The 19,180-nt window shown below is 34.6% G+C and overlaps 2 protein-coding genes across 2 annotated transcripts; both read right to left on the minus strand.

Moving 5' to 3' along the window:
* Positions 1-334: 334 nt before the first annotated feature.
* On the minus strand, positions 335-5,344 carry LOC114409926 (transcription factor GTE10-like). Its single transcript, XM_028373598.1, has 10 exons — positions 3,370-5,344; positions 2,877-2,925; positions 2,621-2,785; positions 2,338-2,411; positions 2,169-2,238; positions 1,971-2,051; positions 1,775-1,890; positions 1,428-1,494; positions 1,165-1,295; positions 335-1,088 (listed from the first exon to the last, which is right to left on the minus strand). The coding sequence occupies exons 1-10, from the start codon at positions 4,690-4,692 to the stop codon at positions 813-815; spliced, it is 2,352 nt and encodes a 783-aa protein (XP_028229399.1). The 5' UTR covers positions 4,693-5,344; the 3' UTR covers positions 335-812.
* A 10,722-nt stretch (positions 5,345-16,066) lies between these two features.
* Positions 16,067-17,558, minus strand: LOC114410883. Its single transcript, XM_028374791.1, has 3 exons — positions 17,253-17,558; positions 16,784-17,122; positions 16,067-16,387 (listed from the first exon to the last, which is right to left on the minus strand). The coding sequence occupies exons 1-3, from the start codon at positions 17,556-17,558 to the stop codon at positions 16,067-16,069; spliced, it is 966 nt and encodes a 321-aa protein (XP_028230592.1).
* Between the last annotated feature and the right edge of the window lie 1,622 nt (positions 17,559-19,180).

Raw genomic sequence — 19,180 nt, forward strand, 5'->3', positions numbered from 1 at the left:
ACTAATCCCTAATCTTTTAGGACTAATGAGCAAAAGATTAGGCTTTTCGGCCTAGGGGTTTGACAGCAACAAAGAAAGACCTGGTTTGCATTTGGGTCTTCTTAAAACTGAAATAACCAATCCCTAATCTTTTAGGACTAAAATGACTATTCACTCACATTTTAATCATGTGCAACTTCTATCTTGCAACTCAATAAAACCAGACAAATTATCCGCCTGCTCACATCTTTTGAGACGATTAAACTCGTCCCAAAACCTGCCTAGCCACTTGCACCGATTAGGAAAATAACTAATAAAAGGATTCTTCGCACCACTAGACTCAGTCAGAAGGCACTTCAAGGAAAAAATAAATAGAAAGAATTAATTTTTACCCTGGCTCTAAAATATTTTACATTGTCAGAGACGCCAACTACTTGAGGTCAGAGACATAGAACTCGTTACAAATGAGTTCCTCTTTACAAGCAAAATTGGACATATTCTGATTGATACAAACTTTCCATCCAAGATACCAAAGCCCTTCAATAAATGGGGGCTACGAGCTTTCTATCCACATTCTCAGAAACCATTTCCCAAGTTAAAACCAAAATTAATCAGAAAGAACCAGAACCAAAACCAAATCCAATCTTCACTCGTTTGCTATAAGTTTGCTATCCCGTCGTGAACCAGCATCAGACATACAAATAGTAATTATTTGTTCATCAACTGTTCCCCATAGCCACAAAAAAGCAGCATCCCTAAGTCCAGCAACTGTTCCCAAGAAATACCCCGTTTATATATCTGTTCAAAATAATGGAACAATCAAGGGGAACAAATCAATCAATCTCTCCTTCTTCCACATCATTTGATGGTCCTGCAGCACCACTCAGAGGTGGCTCCTCCTCTTCCTCCTCCTCCTCCTCCTCCTTCATGTACAACCCTAGCTGTTCTAAGGGATTTCCCTGTAGCTTGATCCCACCCAATCCATCTTGAGGTTGATCTGCGCTTGTCTCCTCTTTGAAACTTGGCAGATGTTCATCATGTACAGCACTAAGCATCTCTAGATCTTCCAAAAAATGACTGTTCTCATTGATATCAACAGTTTTCTCCATCTGCACACATAACCACTCAGTGAAGCATACAAAGGAGCTGACTTTGCATCCTAACATACTTTCCTTTTTATGTTACCTTTTGCAAAGCCTGGCGGGCTGCTTCTCTTTCCAGTTCCCTTTTCCTTTTGGCTTCAGCTGCAGCTTCTGCTTCAGCTTTCCTCTGAGCCTCTTCTGCAGCCTTTGCCTCCGCTTGCAACCGAGCTTTCTCTAATTCACCATAAACAAAATTATAAATATCAGTTGAATCTTGAAAACCTGAAGCAGTATTTTATAACAGAAGGACTTTTGACTTTACAGAACAAAAATTAAAATTTACAAGATTTAAAATAACAAACTCACCTTCTTTCTGCCGTCTTTCAAGATCTTCTCGCTCAATCCTAAGTTTTTCAGGATCTCGCTTTTCATCCTGAGGTCAAGACGTAGTTAAAAAACCAGATTTTTTTATTAAAAAAAATTGCAATGATGTTGGGAAAGTTTTCATGAAAGACAGCAATGATGGTAAATTGGTAATTACTAGATTTGGTGATACCTTAGCAGTCACAGATCTGCTCTATAGGTGGGAGGAAGAGGCAAAAATACTAAACACTTCAATTTCTTATGTTTTTCAAACATCAGAGTTTAACCCAATAGACCTGTTCTATTAATGCAGGAAATTAAAGTTGCAACACATTACCCCCTTAACAAACCTTTTCAAGGGCTTTCTCTTGAGCTTTAAGTATGGTGTCAGCAAAACGGCTCCTTAACAAAGCTGCACGGTAGAGCTTTTCAGGAGAGACTTGCCTCTTAGATGCAGCACTCTCCCCTAAAATGTTACAGCATGAACAGTGAGATCATACCCCCAAAACAAACAGCAGACAGATTTCTTCAATTTTTCAAGCTTACCGTCTTGATGACTTTCTGGCTCAGTAGCAACATGCCCACTCTGGGAACTCTGCTCAACTTGGCCTCCCACATTTGTTGAATCTATATAAAAAAGAGATCATGAGCTAGAAAGCAACAGTGGCTGAGGCATCCTGATCAAAAGTAATGGCAATAAACCATAATATGCACATGATTACTGCCATAAACTTTGGTACTCACCCTTTCCAGTTTCTGAATTACCAGGATCCCCTTTGTTTTGATCTGAAGTCAAATCAAATCCTACGTTTTCCTGCAATACACAGTTTTGTTTAGACAAAGATACTGGTCAAACCAGAAAAAAAATATTTTGTCAAAATACCACAACATCTACCATATGTATCCCAATTACCTTGGTGGCACTAAGAGGTTCTGATGTTTTAGCCATATCCAACTCACTACCAGATGAACTGCCTGAGTCTGAATCTGTCAGCGACACAATTGCACTAGTCATTCGCATGAGTCAGACAAGAATAACAAATTTGAACATAAATAATTCATTTTCAAGTCATTAATTTTGCCAGAATCATGAGCCAAACAAGCATAGTTGTCAGTATCCACTGAATTTATAAGAATAGTGAAGGAAAAACATCCTGAAAAGTGAAAAAATGTCAAAAGTATGCACTAACACGAACCACTGGATGAAGAGCCAGATTCACTACTAGAGCTGCTCAAGCTACTGCATTTACTGTTTCTATTGGTAACATCTTTTTCAATCTCTAATGGAGGATAATTTGAAATAGGAGGATCATTCCCACCAATAATGTCAACATCCTCCTCAACCTGTTCTTCGCCTGCATCTGCAGTGAGAAATAAAGGGCCTCACTTAGTGTCAATTATTTATACAGTAAGGATACAAACAAACATACTAGCACAAGAAATAGAATATACCCTTGTGAGGTTGCATTGATGAATTGCTGAACCCTGATTCATTCAGAAGCTGCATAAAAATTAAGCAAGCAAAGATGTCAGTCAAAATGATACACACCATAGATGATTCATAGACATGCACATATTAATAGTTTAGGACACACACATTGTATAATCAGGGAACCACTTATCCTGTGTAAGACTCATAACACATTCCATGGAATAACTTTTTTGAATGTCAAATTTCATAAATTCAATTGTAAGATTGAACGTTATCATAAGGCAGATCAAGATCGTATAATTTGATGGAGTTTACAAATTAGTTTATCTACCTTTTGTTGATGTATCATATGCTTTTAATATAAATTTCCGTATAAACTATTCAATTAAATACTTAAAAATATCAAATTTATCTCAAATTTGACATGAAGGAGTGTCACAAAAATATCACATAAATTGGACAATTGTATTAGTCATTTAGTTACACAACACAAAAAAAAAATTAGAGAGTGACCTCCATTTCACATTGTCCAGCTTTTGCCAGGGATTTTTGCTTCTCCAGCATGTAATCATCAAGAAGCTTCCGCAGTTTGAATAAGGTATCATCACTAAGAGCATCAATGTCAATCTCAATTTCATCATCATTGATTTGCCCTTCATTATAACTTTGCTCCCTCAAGAAATCACTAATGCTATCAGGCAGCTCTCCAATCATCGTCTCCAACTCTAGACTCAACTTTTGCTTCTCTTCTACAGTCATGATTCTTTTAACAGGCTCTGGCTTGACATTAGTGTCATTTGGTGTTATTTTCTTCTTTTTTGTGGGAGGAACTCGATCAGAAATTTCTGTTTCCACGTGAGTAGGTCTTGAAGGCTCAGATGCGACACTATCAATAGCAGGAATTTTCTTCTCTATGGCCTTCCACCTTGTTTCAAAAAATTTACTAAGGGTCTCTGCCATGATGTGTACATCATTGCCAGCTGGATTATAAAACATTGCATTTTCGAAAGTCAGCCGCACATCAGCAGCAAAATCCATGGGATTTGAATATTCGCCAGAGGTTATTCTCTTCTTCACAGTACCCAAATCCATTGGATGCTTGATGACAGTAAAATAATCCGGAATGTTCAATTTAACAACATCAACTGGAGTGTTAAAAACCCAACCAAACTGATGAGACATCAATCGGTTTAGTACATTCTCACATAATTTCATCAACGTAGCATATGAAGTCACTGGTGCAGCAGGTTTTGCATATTCAAGATGCCCAGACATACTTTTCTTTAACTTGGGACCAGTATGTCCCGGTAAGGGCCTTTTCTTACCATGTGGCACTGATACTTCCATTGTCCTATGCTGGCTCTCCAGCTTAGGCCTCTTCTGCCCTGCACTGCAGCTCATTATGTCACTGGAGAGAGACAATCCAACAACATTTGAGTTCATACCATCAATTTTCTTCCGAAATTCCCTTACTTGTTCAAGTTCCCAAGTTAACCTCACTTTCAAATCCTTTCTCTCAAAACCCGACATCGCTGATAATGAGAAATGTTGAAATGGTACATCAAAACTACCATAACCACCGTCACCTGCATTTAAGCCAGGGCGTTTCCCTTTCGGTGCACAAGAATCTGCCAATGCTGTCAGTTCTGTATCAACCCTTCCCAAGCTACCTAGCCCTTCTGATTCACCCATAGTCTCAACAGCATGCCGAAAATCAGGAACAAAGCCAGTAGCATAACCTTTGGAGTATTTTCTAGATTTCCCCATATTCTGTGAATGAGAGTACTTTCTGGATTCCTTTTGTCCAGCAAACTCTATAGGTACAGTTGGTGCCATAAGAAAAAACCCCAACAACTGCACATATCAACTCCAACAACAGATTTTACTCCCACACAACAATCTCAGAAAAAACCCCAATCCCAAGAAGCACAAATCAAGTCTTATCCTCCAAATTTTAAAGCAAAATATCATAAAACCCAGTGACGGGTGAACTTCTCTCATACCCTATCGTATCGGCTGATTTCAGTTTCGCCCTCCACAATTCGCTTACTTTCCGAAAATGTCGAAACAAACGAAAGGCTTTTTTTCCGCTTTCACGGTGAAATAGCAATCACCACTTAATCGAATGCAAGATTCCTTAAAATCCCTATTTTGCACACACCCAAGTGAGCAAAGGCACGCTCATTATTTGAAATCGCGCACACAAAAAATGAAAGAATTGCGGAAAAGGGAAATGAAAGGCTGAAAGAATAATGGAAGCATAAACCCTAGATCTCGAGAATGCGAGATGGAAGGAAAAAAGAAAATGTGCGAAACCCTAAGGGAGAATCCAATTGAGAACCTGGGTTTTTATAGCGTGACCTCGCAAATGCAATGTGCCTCAAACCCTAAAAACGACACCTTTCTTCAATTACCTTCTTAACTCTGAGCGAGAGCGAAGAGCGAGAGAGAGACACCAAATGCAGCGAAGCCAAAAAGATTAGATAGCTGTTTCTTCTCTCTACTTAAAGCCTCGTTTCGCTTCGGCAATCACAGATCCAACGGCTCATATTTCATCACGTCCATCTTAATCGCACGGTCACTGATGCTCTCCCTCTTGCTATGTGAAATTATCTTATTTTTTTCAATATTATTTTACTTTTCTCCGTCCCTCTTCATCTCATTATTAATTACATCTCATGTTATCCTCCTCTCTTTTTATCTGTTGTAAAGTTATACCGTAACAATTTTTAACAGAAAAATAAGTCAATTATTAATAAAAGAACTAGATTTGTTCCTACCGTTTAGTTCGACGATGGTTGTGACTTCAATCTTTTCACGCGTAGATACTTGTAAAAACGAATTAACCCTCACATTAGAGACATAACGATAAGAAACATGTATCAAGAATAAGATAGATTGAAGTTGTTTTATAGAATTTTCCTCAAGGTCCATGGGCTAGTTTCCTTATTTAAATGTCATTGATATTGACAGAAAAGATAAGATATAATTTAATCTTAACATGATTTTTTATCACTTGATCTTATATGATCTTTTCTTATCTTAATTTTTTAGGTGATAAAAATATACTTTCTCACTTTTTTGTGTTTTACTATGGATGAGTCTTTTGTCAGTTAGAGAAGAGGTCTCTACAAGATCGATCTTCCGTATAGGCAGTATGTCGAATTTAGGTAGTACAAGTTTAAATCATCTAATAATTTTATCAATTGTTATATTTTTTTAGTTATAATTAATTATTATTATTATCCGGACTTTATCTCTTAGAATATTTTTTGTACTTAGCCAAATATGGATCATCCTCATCATAATATCAAAATTGATAATTGTTATTTTAAGAATATTAGTTATGGATCAAAAGTAAAACATCATATAAAGCTTAAAGGTATAATATATAATGTTATAAATATGTCATATTTTTAATAAAACTTATACTTATTAATTTCTTGATATGATAACGAGTAGCAAAACTTTATTATCAAATTATCTTTATTTGATTAATATTATCAGCAAAGTACAATTGTTTATGTATGTTTTAAATATGTAAATAGTTATAATTTAGGAAAAACATTTGTTTTCTACATATTGTAGTAATATTTATAATTTATTATAAATTATAGTATTATTATATTTCTTATATTTTATTTGTTAGAATTCGTTTTCTTTATGGGAGTTTTGTTAGAATTCGTATGTCTATGAAATAACTTGTTTACAATTTATTTAAACTTGTCTCATGACATTACTACTTGTGTAAATGTTAATTTGGGAGAGTGTGTAAAATTAGCTTATGGCATGTTCATAAGTTTTTAATTACACACACGCATTAACATCAGAAGTTATATCGTTTTAATTAATCAGCAAATAATATTTAGAAAACTTCTCAAATTTCAAGTTGCTATAAAAAACAATATCTTCCTTTATGATCTATCATTCCATGATTCAACTATGAGTTTCTTAAAATGCAAAACTCTCTTTAAGGAAAAAGCTACAAATCTTTTTTTTTTTTTACGAAGAATTATTATGTGAATGAGAGGAAAAATATTATATTGTGATCGTCAAGCTTCACCCATCTTTCCTTGAAAATTAAATTTGACATCAAAGTCATTCTTCTTTGGTTGAAATTATATTATACCCCTAGAAGGATCAATTTTTATTTTATTTTATTTATCGTACCCTGTTGCATGGACTTCTACTGCAAGAAAAAGGCACTGGAACCATACTTTAATATATAATACTTTCTGAATACCTAAAAGCATGTCTTCCAATTAATCAACACATTCTAGAAGAAAAGAAAATGTTGCCAAAAATATATTAATTAAGAACAATGGAATCCTTTTCTATGTTCTCCTATATTTAGCCACTAAATCATGCACATTAGGATCCCAAGCTTTTTTAACCACATCATTGTGAGTACTCCAAGCGACAAGGAAACGAAAAGCTCTTTCACTCCTAAAAGATTTAGCACCAGTGCTTAGAACAGAGATTGGAGAATGGTTATCCGACACAAATTCTCAACAAAAACGTATGAAAAAGATGTCTTCATAATGGTCAATATTTACTTAGCCAATCAATCCCTTCATAATATACCTATGTGAAAGTCTTGATGACAAGCTCAAGTAAATGTTTTACCCTTAGCACCATCTGTAATTATGATAGGCACTTTGAAAATTTAGGCACTATTAGCAGTAAAAAGCCCACCAAAATAGCTAAGGCCCAAGAATATACCAACGAAGGGAATTACTTGCAGAAGCTCATTTTTTGCTTCTTGCACCCCCAAAATATATGGCATAGATACCCTCACCTAGCATCCCTGCCTCTCCCAAGAAAACCCAAACAAACCCTAGGTGCTCCCCTCGATCCTGTGTTGGTTTGTGGGGACGTCGCCATCTCAGTGCTCCCCTCCAACTACAACTTTGAGGTCCACAAGCCCGAACTCAATATTGAACAACTCTCTTCTCGGTATACTATTTTTTACCATGATTGCTAATGCAAAGGCTAAGGTGTAACACCTAGAAGAATCACATTGGAATGAGAGAGATCCAGAGGTTGTACAGATATGAGACTAAATAGTTGAGAAAAACTTAAAGAAATTAATTGGTACTACCTATACCAACAAGATGTATCTACTTTTCGGTAGCTCGTCACTTAAGAACTTCACAGTTAAGTGTGCTTGATTTAGAGTAATTATAGGATGAATGACATTCTATAAGTTTTCAAGAAAGCGTGTGTGAGAACAAAATATGCTGAAAAGTTTTGTGTTGGTTTGTGGGGACAGTCACTGATCCTGAAAGTAACCATAATTGATTGTCGAGATCTTGAAAATGGATGATCTCAAAAAGTGATACCTATAGCGGATTTTGGCCGATGGAGGGTTCGACCAACAAGGATGTTGTGTGAAGTGTCATAATGTGTAAACTACCGAGAAGTCAACAGTTAGTGATGTAACACAAGGCATACCTTTAAGCACCCGCTCGAGGACGTCAAGAGCAAGTGGTGGCATTGACAGTGACGCTACCCATGGTGAAAGGAAGAAAGAAAAGGAAACACATTTGTGTTTAGAGATGTGAGAGTGAAGGCTTTTGGTGTTGAGGTTTTGGGAAGAAAAAAAAGGGAAAAGGCTATTGGATGTTGAGGTATTCACTTTCAAAATTACTATTTTTGTATTAGGTGGAAGTAATCTAGAAAAATTATTTTTGAGGTATTCTCTACACCCTTTCTCTTTCCCTTCCTCTTACACAACTTTTTAACAAAATCATGATTTTGTTGTGTTGGGGACACAATGTAGTCACAATTTTGTCTTGTATTTAGTACAAACAAAAATAGAATTGCATTTCCATTATAGTATATGATTGCGAAAAAATAAAAATGGAAATATGTTTTCATTGTTTAAAATATACAACGGAAACATATTTTTGTTGTGGTATACTTGTGCAAAAAAAAATCAAAATGGAAATATGTTTATGTAACAAAATAGAAACATATTTATGTTTTTATTTTTTTTGCTCCCCTATATACTACAACGGAAACATAGTTCCCTTGTATATTTTATACAACATAAACATATTTTTGTTGGAAGGGCATTTTGGGGAAAAATTAAAGCATGTGGGAGGTGAGAATAGCAATTGCCTTTATTTCACTTCATGCATTTACTAGTAAGACTTTGGTGGAAGAAATAGTGGATCATCACAACAATGTTTAAGTAAATTGAGTTATCACCAAGAATTGAGATTCCACTAGAATGACGATTAACTTATAACAATACCAATAGGACCATTACATATCTAGTCCCAACATGAACTCACATTACTAATTGCATTTTAATAGTTGTATTGTGAAAATAGAAGGCTTCAATTGACAAATCATATTACAAATATAAGCCACCATCCATAGGAGAGTGAAGAGTGCCCAGGTTTTTGAGTTCTCTATGAACACGACAGAAAAAACAAGCTTAGGTAACGAAACACCTAACGGTGATAGTGGTGATATGCAGAATAAGGTGTCCTTTTCGCGACAAGGTGTGGGCTAATAAGGATAATGCTTTGATTTCCCAGTAGATTGTTCACAGTATGCAAAGAAAAAAAAAGGTAAGTCTAGCTACCTTATGCTCAAAAATGATTTTGAGAGAGCCTATGCTAGAGTTGAGTGGGATTTTCTTCGCCTCACTTTATTTGATTTTGGATTTTCCTCTTCAATTATTGCCTGATATGAACTACATTACCTCTACATCTTTATCCTTGAGATGGAACAATGAAGTTCAAAAGAGTTAGCCATCACAAGAGGCTTAGACAAGGAGACCCTCTTTCTCCATATCTTTTTGTGATGTGCATGGAAAAATTATCCTATTTGATTTTTTTTTACTAACAACCTATTAAAGTTGTTAAAAAAAAGGTCATCCTTCTCTCACTCATTCTTTGCAAATAACTATTTGCTTTTATCAGTAGCAATTTGTGCTCAAGCTCGTCTTATCAATGGAATATTGAATGTTTTTTGCAAGGCTTCAGGTCTTGAGATTAATTTGCAAAAATCCAGATTTTTAGCCTCAAAGAACATGCCCTGGAGAAAGGTGGACAAGATTACTAGCACTCTTGGCTTTCAAAGTACTCAAAATATTAACAACTACCTTGGTTTTCCTCTTGTTGCTAGTAGGGTCAAGAAATCTCGTTTCTCCTTCATTGTTGATAAAGTCAATGTCTGTCTTGTAGGATGGAAATAAAAGCTTCTAAATAAGGCAAGTAGAGTTACTCTTGTTAAATTTGTCATAAATAAATTCTATAACTGTTTATACTATGCAAAATATGAGGTTGCTTAAAGGTATTTATGATACTCTTGATATTGCATTTAGAAGATTTATTTAAGGCTCAAACCATAGTCATTGGGTGACTTGGCCAACTAAGAAGCTGGATGGCCTTGGCATCAGGAGAACGAGAAAGGCCAATGAGGCAATGCTAGGAAAACATATTTGATTTATTCTTCATGAACCTAACAAAACTTAGGTTTAATTAGTTAATGCTAGATAACTGAAAGGAGACACTATTCTTCGTTCTAGTGCTTATCATGGTTGTTTGTTGTCAGAAAGTGGATTTAGACTTAACTCAACCCTATAAAATTGGCAAAAATCCAAGTCTTAAGATTAATTTGCAAAAATCCAGATTTTTAGCCTCAAAGAACATGCCGTGGAGAAAGGTGGACAAGATTGCTAGCACCCTTGGCTTTCAAAGTACTCAAAATATTAACAACTACCTTGATTTTCCTCTTGTTGCTAGTTGGGTCAAGAAATCTTGTTTCTCCTTCATTGTTGATAAAGTCAATGTCTGTCTTGCAAGGTGGAAATAAAAGCTTCTAAATAAGACAAGTAGAGTTACTTTTGTTAAATTTGCCATAAATAAATTCTATGAAGCTGGATAGGATTACTCCTCACTTATATAGTTTATCTCGGCACAATTCGATGTGGAACTTTACCATATCCCATTTTTCCTCATGGCTACCCGCCATATGAGACTTTCAACACATTCCTCTATCTAGATGTGACCACATTTGTATACGTGGGCTTCCTTAAAGAATGTTTCTTAATTTCTTCAACCCGGGTTCAAATTTCGAGTGGATCAAGGTAATCTCTCCTTATGGTATAATCATTGGTCCATTAAAGCCGTTGCTTGTCATTCCATCAACTACATTCATTTAAATGGTGTGAGTCTTAAAATTCAGGATATTTGGAGAAATAGGGCATGGTGTTGGTGTGATGCGGTCTCCAATATCCCTCAATGGCTCAAATTAGAGGTGGAGAACTTATTTCTTAATGATGATATTCATGATGTTGTTGCATGGGGACATGAGTCTAATGGTATTTACACTACTTCATTCACTTATAGATGGCTCGCAAGAGCTCGTTCATCCGTTGTGTTCAATAAGGGGAGAGGATCTTGGGTTTGGCCACTCCAAATCCCAGAGAATATCAAACACTTCCTTGGCTTGTTGATTATCACTACATTCCAGCTAATCTCTTTCGAACTAATCGTTATATTGCTTTTGATTCTCTTTGTTTCAGGTGTGGCAGTAGTGAAGAATCCATTCTTCACCTTCTTCGTGACTATCCCAAGGCTATCCATGTATGGGACCTCTTTCAATTGGATGTGCATGGCAATCCTCCTGAAGATGGCGTCTCGATTTGGATTAAGAAGCATGCGACCAACATCAGTGGTTCTCTTTTTGTTGCAACAACGTGGTGGGTTGGGAAGACTCGCAACAAGGAGGTCTTTCGTCAGACATGCATCTATTCCAGATCATGTCCTTCACAGCAGAATTTTATTGCTCCACAGTACCATTCAGAGGGTCTTCTCCCATTCGACTTCTTCTCGCCCTGCTAGATTGGTCCGATAGTTTGCCGCTGACAATGGCATTTGCAAGTTAAAAACTTATGGCAGTACTCTAGGTAACCCAGGAAAGGCAGGTTTTGGAGGTGTAGTTCATGATTCTAATGGTGCTTGGGTCGTGGGCTACCTTGGCTCGTGTGGTATAACCACAAACACGCACACAGAACTTCATGCAATCTACCATGGTCTGAGTATCTTGTGGTTGGAGGGAATCTGAAACCTAGTGTGTGAATCTGACTCACTTTGTGCACTCAAATTTATTAAGAATGGAGTAGAGGTAACTCACCTTTTTATCCAATTGTTTCAAAGATTATTTCTTTGTGGCAACATGACTGGATTATATATTGAGTTCAAGCATACTCTGCAAGAGGGAAATCAAGTGGCTGATTATCTGGCCAAGGATGGTGGTGCTCAAGGAGATGATCCTCTAGTTATTCTAGATATTTGTCCCCTAAGTCTTAAGCCCGAGCTTCTTGCTGATGCATTAGGAGTATGAATATAATGTCTGCTAAGAAGCTTTTCATGACATGACAAAATTCTTGCCAATAAGCTTTACAATGAGGGAATGCTCCCTAGACACGTAGAGTTCTTGAAATAGATTATAATCCATGAATTGGGTTAGGCAACATAGCCTAATTAATTTCCATTGCTACGTATAATACAAAGTAACTTTTTTTCAAGAAGATTCTTTGTTGCCCTGATTAGTATAGTATAGTAGGCTTACCCAATATCTTTTTCATTAAAGGAAGGTGTCTACTAACATGGGAGACACGATAGGTCTCCTACTGTAAGAAAGTTACCATGTTCATTAGATATAATGTGTTTTTAATCAGGTGACACACCTTTTTTACGGTTACTTGCTAACAATGTTGCTTTAACTTTATTTTTCAAAAAAAGAAATAATTCACTTGGAGTGAAAAGGACTCTTCCCCACCTCTCCCTCCTTTCACTCCTTTTGTACTAAACATCAAATTAACTAAGTTCGTCCCTGACCGAGTGATCGTTGGTTGTTTTTTTCTTTTTTTTTTTTTGTACATGGTGATCGTTGGTTAAAATAGCGATAAGAAAAAAATATCAAATGGTGAAGTGGGAAAAAATTATCGAATAACATCAGTTAAAGTTTGAAATTATTTTTGCCTTAAAAGATTTTTTCCCTTAATTAATTTAATGTACAATTATCATTGAGTGAATAATTCTGAATAAGAAATAATATTTAATTTCAAATTAATAATGTGCATATATGTTAAATTGATGAAAACCTTGAACAAGTTGAATTAGTCATTGAAAAAAAGATACTACTCCGTCGGCGTCCCTCTTAAAAAAGGTTAACAATTATAATTTCATAACACAATATAATAATATTAAATTAAAATATTAAGTTAATATTTTATTTTTTTATGTCAAAGAAAAGTTAATATTTTATTTATATTTTTTTATATATAACTATTATTATTATTATTATTATTATTATTATTATTATTATTATTATTATTATTATTATTATTATTATTATTATTATTATTGGCTTTGCTAACTTACATCCAATCCAGCAAAAAAAAACTTACATCCATTTTTTTAAATGAATTAGTTAGCAAGTTATACCTTTGTATATTTTAAATGATCAGTAATTATATTTTTCTAATTGACTCCTTTTAAATAAATAAGTGGCTACAAGTTAGCAAATTCATATGCATATCTTAACATATATACACTTATTTTTTAGAAAGTGTAAGCAAGCCAGTTATAGTTTTGGTGTATTTTTAAAAAAATGTAGTTAGTTGTTTCTAAGTTACATGTTTTAAATGCTTTATGAAATAAAAACCGTTTCTTCATCTTTGAATAAATACTTTTTGAACCTTTATATTTTCTATAATTTAATATAAAAAACTAATTATTTATATAACATGAACAGAAATATTTTTGTAACTCAAGTAAAATTAATGTAATTATATATATATATATATATATATATATATATATATATATATTCCTATTTATTATTGAAATATTTTGAATAGGAATTAACCTTTTAATATTTACGTAAAAAAACTGTTTGAAAAACATAATCAATCGAATGATCAATAAATTAAAATTATATAATATATTAAGATACTTTAAAAAATACAATAAAATATTATAAAATTATAGTAAATATATTTTACTATTTATTATTGGTAAAAAAATAATTAAAATAAAATAAAGGAAATTGATTGATTGATATTAATTAATTGATTGAATATGACAAAATAAATATATATAAAATAAACTGTAGAATCATTTTATATTAATGGATCAGATTTGGTATAATTTTTTCTAGAGTTAGACTAGTGTAATTTGATCCCTCCTCATGATAAAATAAGATTTTTGATTCATTTTTAAATGGTATATTATTAGATTGAGTATTAATTTTTTTAGAGCAATTTAATTTTGACTCAATTCTAACATTTATAATAATTAATTAATACCAATAATTAATAAAATACCACATTATAATTTAATGTCATGAAAATATATTATATAAAATAATTAATATAAATTTTATATTATTAAATTATGAATATCAATGTGTGATTATTTTGTTTGTGACTTTGTGGCATATAGAGACACTAAGGTTAAAGAATGAATATAAATTTTAAATCATCAATACTACACTAGGTCTAATTGACTCTTGCTTAATCATCGGTGCTACATCTAGGTCTTATTAGGCCTTGGTCAATTATTAATATTACACTTAGATCTTATTGGTCATCGGTCAATCGTAAGTACAAAACTTAGGTCTTAATTTATCATTAGTGTTACACTTAGGTCTTATTGAGTTATAATCAATCATTAGTGTTACATTTGAGTTTTATTAGGCCATTTGCTTAAAGAACTTAACAAATGGTAAGATGACTATATCAAGCTCTTTGGTGGCACATACAGATTCGAGGAATTAAGGAGGTCCTTACTTGTTGATGGGTTATCCATGATATGTAATTTATGTTTTGTTTTTTAAGAATTAACTTTAAATAAATGTGATGTGTATATTTGTTTGATTCAGGTTACTATGGATAAGTGCATGAATATAACAGAGATGAGATATGTCATTGCATCAAGGTATAATGTAATCCTTGTATCGTTGTCCCTGCAACAAAGCATGACATTCTTTCCTCTTAGAAGTCAACCACCAACAAATTCTTTTGTGCATCGCATAATATGTATTGGTCACGTCTATGACAATCATTTTGTTCAGGTGGATTCAAGATAATCCTATTTTCCAATTTATGCAATCATTTGTGTTATAATAACGTAAAATTGTTTGTGCATGTACGATGAGTTTATTTAAAAGGCCGTTGTCATTTACCGCCTTTAGCATTGTTATGGTCTAGGAATTGTCATCCTCCGACAAAGTAATGATCAACTTCATATATGCATCAGTACAGAAATTTGATGATGTTGAAAAGAGACTATGTTGACATAACTAAAGACTGAACATTTAGTTGCATATTCACGTAATTATCACTAGCTTTGTTACATTAAACTTAATTGTTTAAGGTGTAAAACTTAAGAATTTATTGTCACGTCATTACTAGGGTTACCTGATACATTTTACGATTACGTAATTCAAAATAATTTGTTAACGTTAACCCTAATATTTACAGGCATAAACATAGTCTAAAAATTATAAACCAAAATAAGTTAACATTTACAAAATGTTTGGTAAAACCAAAAGGTTGTCAAATACAAGAAAATTATAAACATAGTTTAAATATTAAAATATAAAATGGATGACGTCTATGGCTGATCCGTGCGTCGCCTTCATCGTGACCTGACATAAACATTGCCCTCTGTAGTGACACCCCTAGCGATCCTTAAGCAGTCTTCCATGACATCATGTACTTCTGTACCTGCAGTGACTATCCTTAGGTTGAGCAAACGCTCCAACCTTTTTGCGATTGCTTGGCAAGCCACCTATGACATTGAAAAAAAACTGACAAAATATTACATTATTTCAAAATTAAACTAAATGACATTTAATAGAACATTAATGCATAATTTATCGCTACATGTCTAGGCTACTCCACATCAGAAGGGGCATGTGCAGGTGTTGTTGCTGGTGCCACTAGGACCTCAGGGATATGTGACTCCACATATGTGTCATCCTGCATCACAGATGGATGTCTGACCAGATCAGCAAGCTGTGTCGGTGTCATGAATGGATGAGAAATCATGAAGAACCAGTGCATGTAATCAGATGCACATTGTCTTAGCACAACACAAATTTGTCCCATTGGTGCAAGATAGTCAGAGAAATGCATCCACTTGTCGTCAATATCTTCAAATGATAACATTGAACCCGTAGTCTATGGAGGAATGGTTTGAACATATCCAAATTGCCCCACCACCCTCTCTAGTCGGTGTTTAGCGACAACGGGACCCCATCGGATATGACATGAAAAGCATGAAATCAGATCAAAATCCCACACTATACGGTGGTCATCATAAGGCATCCAGTAAACATCAACAATCGTGAGTCCATCTAGACGTTTTCGGTACATCGATGCTGGTAATGACTTTGAAAAGGCCTTCGTAGAAATCCACCGGCAGGCATATGGTGACATTTCATCATAGTCTGGATCCGTCAAAGACTCAACAATAGAGGAAAAATGCTCATATATCCAACACTACACAGATTAGATCAAAATAAAACAAATGTCAAATTAGCATATTAATAACATATTAAAAACAATTAAATTACAATAATTGACAATAATTATCTATAATAGTGTGATGTATCCAGCAAGCTATCGGCTGTCGCTCTTACAAGCATCATTCAAATTATCATACATATACATTAGGACAGCAGCTCCCTATGCGTAGCTTCCACTCTGACCCAAGTCTCGGAAAGCGTCTAAAAAACCCACATGAACATGTGTTGCACTCTTGTTAGCAAAAAGAGTGCAACCTAACAAATGCAACAAATAAGCACAAGCTGCAACAGTCCAATGTTCGGCCTCACATTTACTCTGATAAATATATCGTAGCCACAATAGGTGTACGTATGCCCCATGACATTGTACTGTCTCAGCTTTAACTTCCTCTCTGGAGACTTCAAGTAACTCCACCAACATCAAGACCGCTTCATTGACATGCAGAGTCTTAAAGTTGTGGAATGCACCTATACTAGGAAGATGAAGCAGAGAGGCCACATCATCCAGGGTGATGGTCACCTCTCCAACAGGAAGATGGAAACTGCTCGTTTCCTTATGCCACCTTTCCACAAAAGCATATATAAGTCCCTGATTGCCAGTGTCCACTGAACATGCGATCAATGGATTTAATCTTGTGGCAGCGACTAGCCCTTCAATTTCAGGAGTAGGCCTCCCAAATTTTTGAACCTTCCTTCCATGGGAGGATAACTTTAATTCAAGACGTTCTTGGAAAAAATTTAAATGATTTTACAACTTTTAACAATAATAATTCAAATTATGACAAATTTAAATAATAACAAATACTTAACACATATAATTAATTAAAAATTTTAAATACCTCTTCATTCCATACGATGACTGCAACATGGTCACCATAGGCAGTCATCACTAATGAGTCACACGACCCATCAAGAAACCCCTCAGCATCATCAACAACTTCTTTGGCATGTCGGAATACGTCTTCAGTCACGTCAGCCACATCAGGAGCATCCTTAGCAACAGAGGCAGCTTCTCGTTGCCTATGTGCAGATGTTGTAGGCCTTCGTCGTTGGGAAACATCATCTGAATGACAATGATTCTCTCTCCCCAGGGCTCTATCTATTACCCTGCCTAAGGCACGACCTAACCCTCTAGTTCTAACCATAATCTGCAAATTTTCACACACATACATTTTTTGGTCGAAATTCAATATATTTTTTCATTTATCTAATAAACAAAAACTATTTACAAACAACTAATTAAATAATATATGACAATTTTTCATAGAAATAAAATAAACATAAACAACTACAAAATTCATATATATACTATTAACGGAAAATGCATTGATCTGTACGAAAACACAATACCAAAAATGAAAATGCAACCATTAACGGAGAGAAAAAACTTACCTCAACGGTGGAACAACAAAATGAAGCTGCAAGTCCTCAATGCTGACAACGAACCACCCAATGTGTGGAAAACGAACCTCCAAGGAACGGAAATGATGCAGGGAGGAGAAAAAGCTCGAACGACACAACGAAGCTAAGGAAACGGCGCAGGGAAGAAGATGCTCATAAGGAATGCGTGAATAGTGCAAATGGGTGTACACCTTTTAAATTTTAAGTGAAGGGCATTTTCGCCCATTCACTTAAAATGTTGGGTGCACCAGCAATAATGATGGGTGCACCTAGCATCACCCATCGTCAATACTACACTTGAGTCTTATTGGGCTTTGGTCAATCATATGTGTCACATTTAGGGCCTTATTAGATCTTAATCAATCATCAATGTTACACTTGGGTATTATTGAGTCGTAATCAATCATTAGTGTTACACTGAGGTCTTATTGGACATTGATCAATTATAAGTGTTACGCTTGGGTCTTGGTCAATCAAGTGTTACACTTGGGGCTTATTATGTCTTAATCAATCACTAGTGTTATACTTGGGCTTTACTAGGACTTTGTCAATCATTAATATTACACCTGAATTTTATTGAACCTTGATTAATCATCAGTACTTATACCTAGGCCTTATTGGATCTTAGTCAACCATCATTGTTGCACTTAAACCTTATTGGGCCTTGTCAATTGGATCCATTTACCAAAGCTTAGGCCCATGTAGCATCACTTTGGCCAATGTAGCAAAACTTAGGTTGTTGTGGGCCTTCCTGGGCCCATGTAGGCATACATAGGGCCGATGTAGCATAACTTCGGCCAGTGTAACAAAATTTAGGCCCATGTAGCATAATTTGCACCCATGTAGGCATAACTAGGGCCATGTAGAATAACTTGGGCCTGCTTAACATAATTTTGACCCATGTAGCACATTTGTATGTGCCCTTATAATTTTTCTTTAATTTATTGGATTTTACTATAGAGAGTTGGACCAACATGAAAAACATATTTCAAATAGGTGATTTTGGTGATGAAAATATCTTAATTATAATTCTAATTATTTTTAAAAAAAAATTGACGTGTATTAAATGTTTGTATTGACTGGAATTAAATTGCATGATGAATATGATAAAATGGGTATTGGATTGTCTCACTTAATAATTTGTGAAAGGATGAGAATGTGGTTTTTAAAAAATGATGGAATATGATTTCAAAAATAAATAAATGTTGCAATATTTAATTTGTGTAAGTGTTAAGTTAAATTATTGTATGGATAGATGTAAATTATTAATTTATAAATGACAAAAGTACGGTATAAAGTATTAATGAATGTCATAGTGGTTGAGGAATGATTAATATGAAACACATTATAAAGAAACTAGTGAGTT

This window comes from Glycine soja, chromosome 4, assembly GCF_004193775.1.
Source record: "Glycine soja cultivar W05 chromosome 4, ASM419377v2, whole genome shotgun sequence".
Classification (NCBI taxonomy): domain Eukaryota; kingdom Viridiplantae; phylum Streptophyta; class Magnoliopsida; order Fabales; family Fabaceae; genus Glycine; species Glycine soja.

Bases quoted from the DNA above. Each gene is read 5' to 3' on its own strand.
- LOC114410883 (XM_028374791.1), bottom strand. From the start codon at position 17,558: ATGGTTAGAACTAGAGGGTTAGGTCGTGCCTTAGGCAGGGTAATAGAT. The intron at 17,123-17,252 runs GTATTTAAAATT...CTTGAATTAAAG, and splicing joins TCATCGTATGGAATGAAGAG to TTATCCTCCCATGGAAGGAA. The intron at 16,388-16,783 runs GTACAATGTCAT...TAATCTGTGTAG, and splicing joins AGGAAGTTAAAGCTGAGACA to TGTTGGATATATGAGCATTT.
- LOC114409926 (XM_028373598.1), bottom strand. From the start codon at position 4,692: ATGGCACCAACTGTACCTATAGAGTTTGCTGGACAAAAGGAATCCAGA. The intron at 1,891-1,970 runs GTAAGCTTGAAA...GTAACATTTTAG, and splicing joins GCCAGAAAGTCATCAAGACG to GGGAGAGTGCTGCATCTAAG. The intron at 1,296-1,427 runs GTGAGTTTGTTA...ATGGTGAATTAG, and splicing joins TGAAAGACGGCAGAAAGAAG to AGAAAGCTCGGTTGCAAGCG.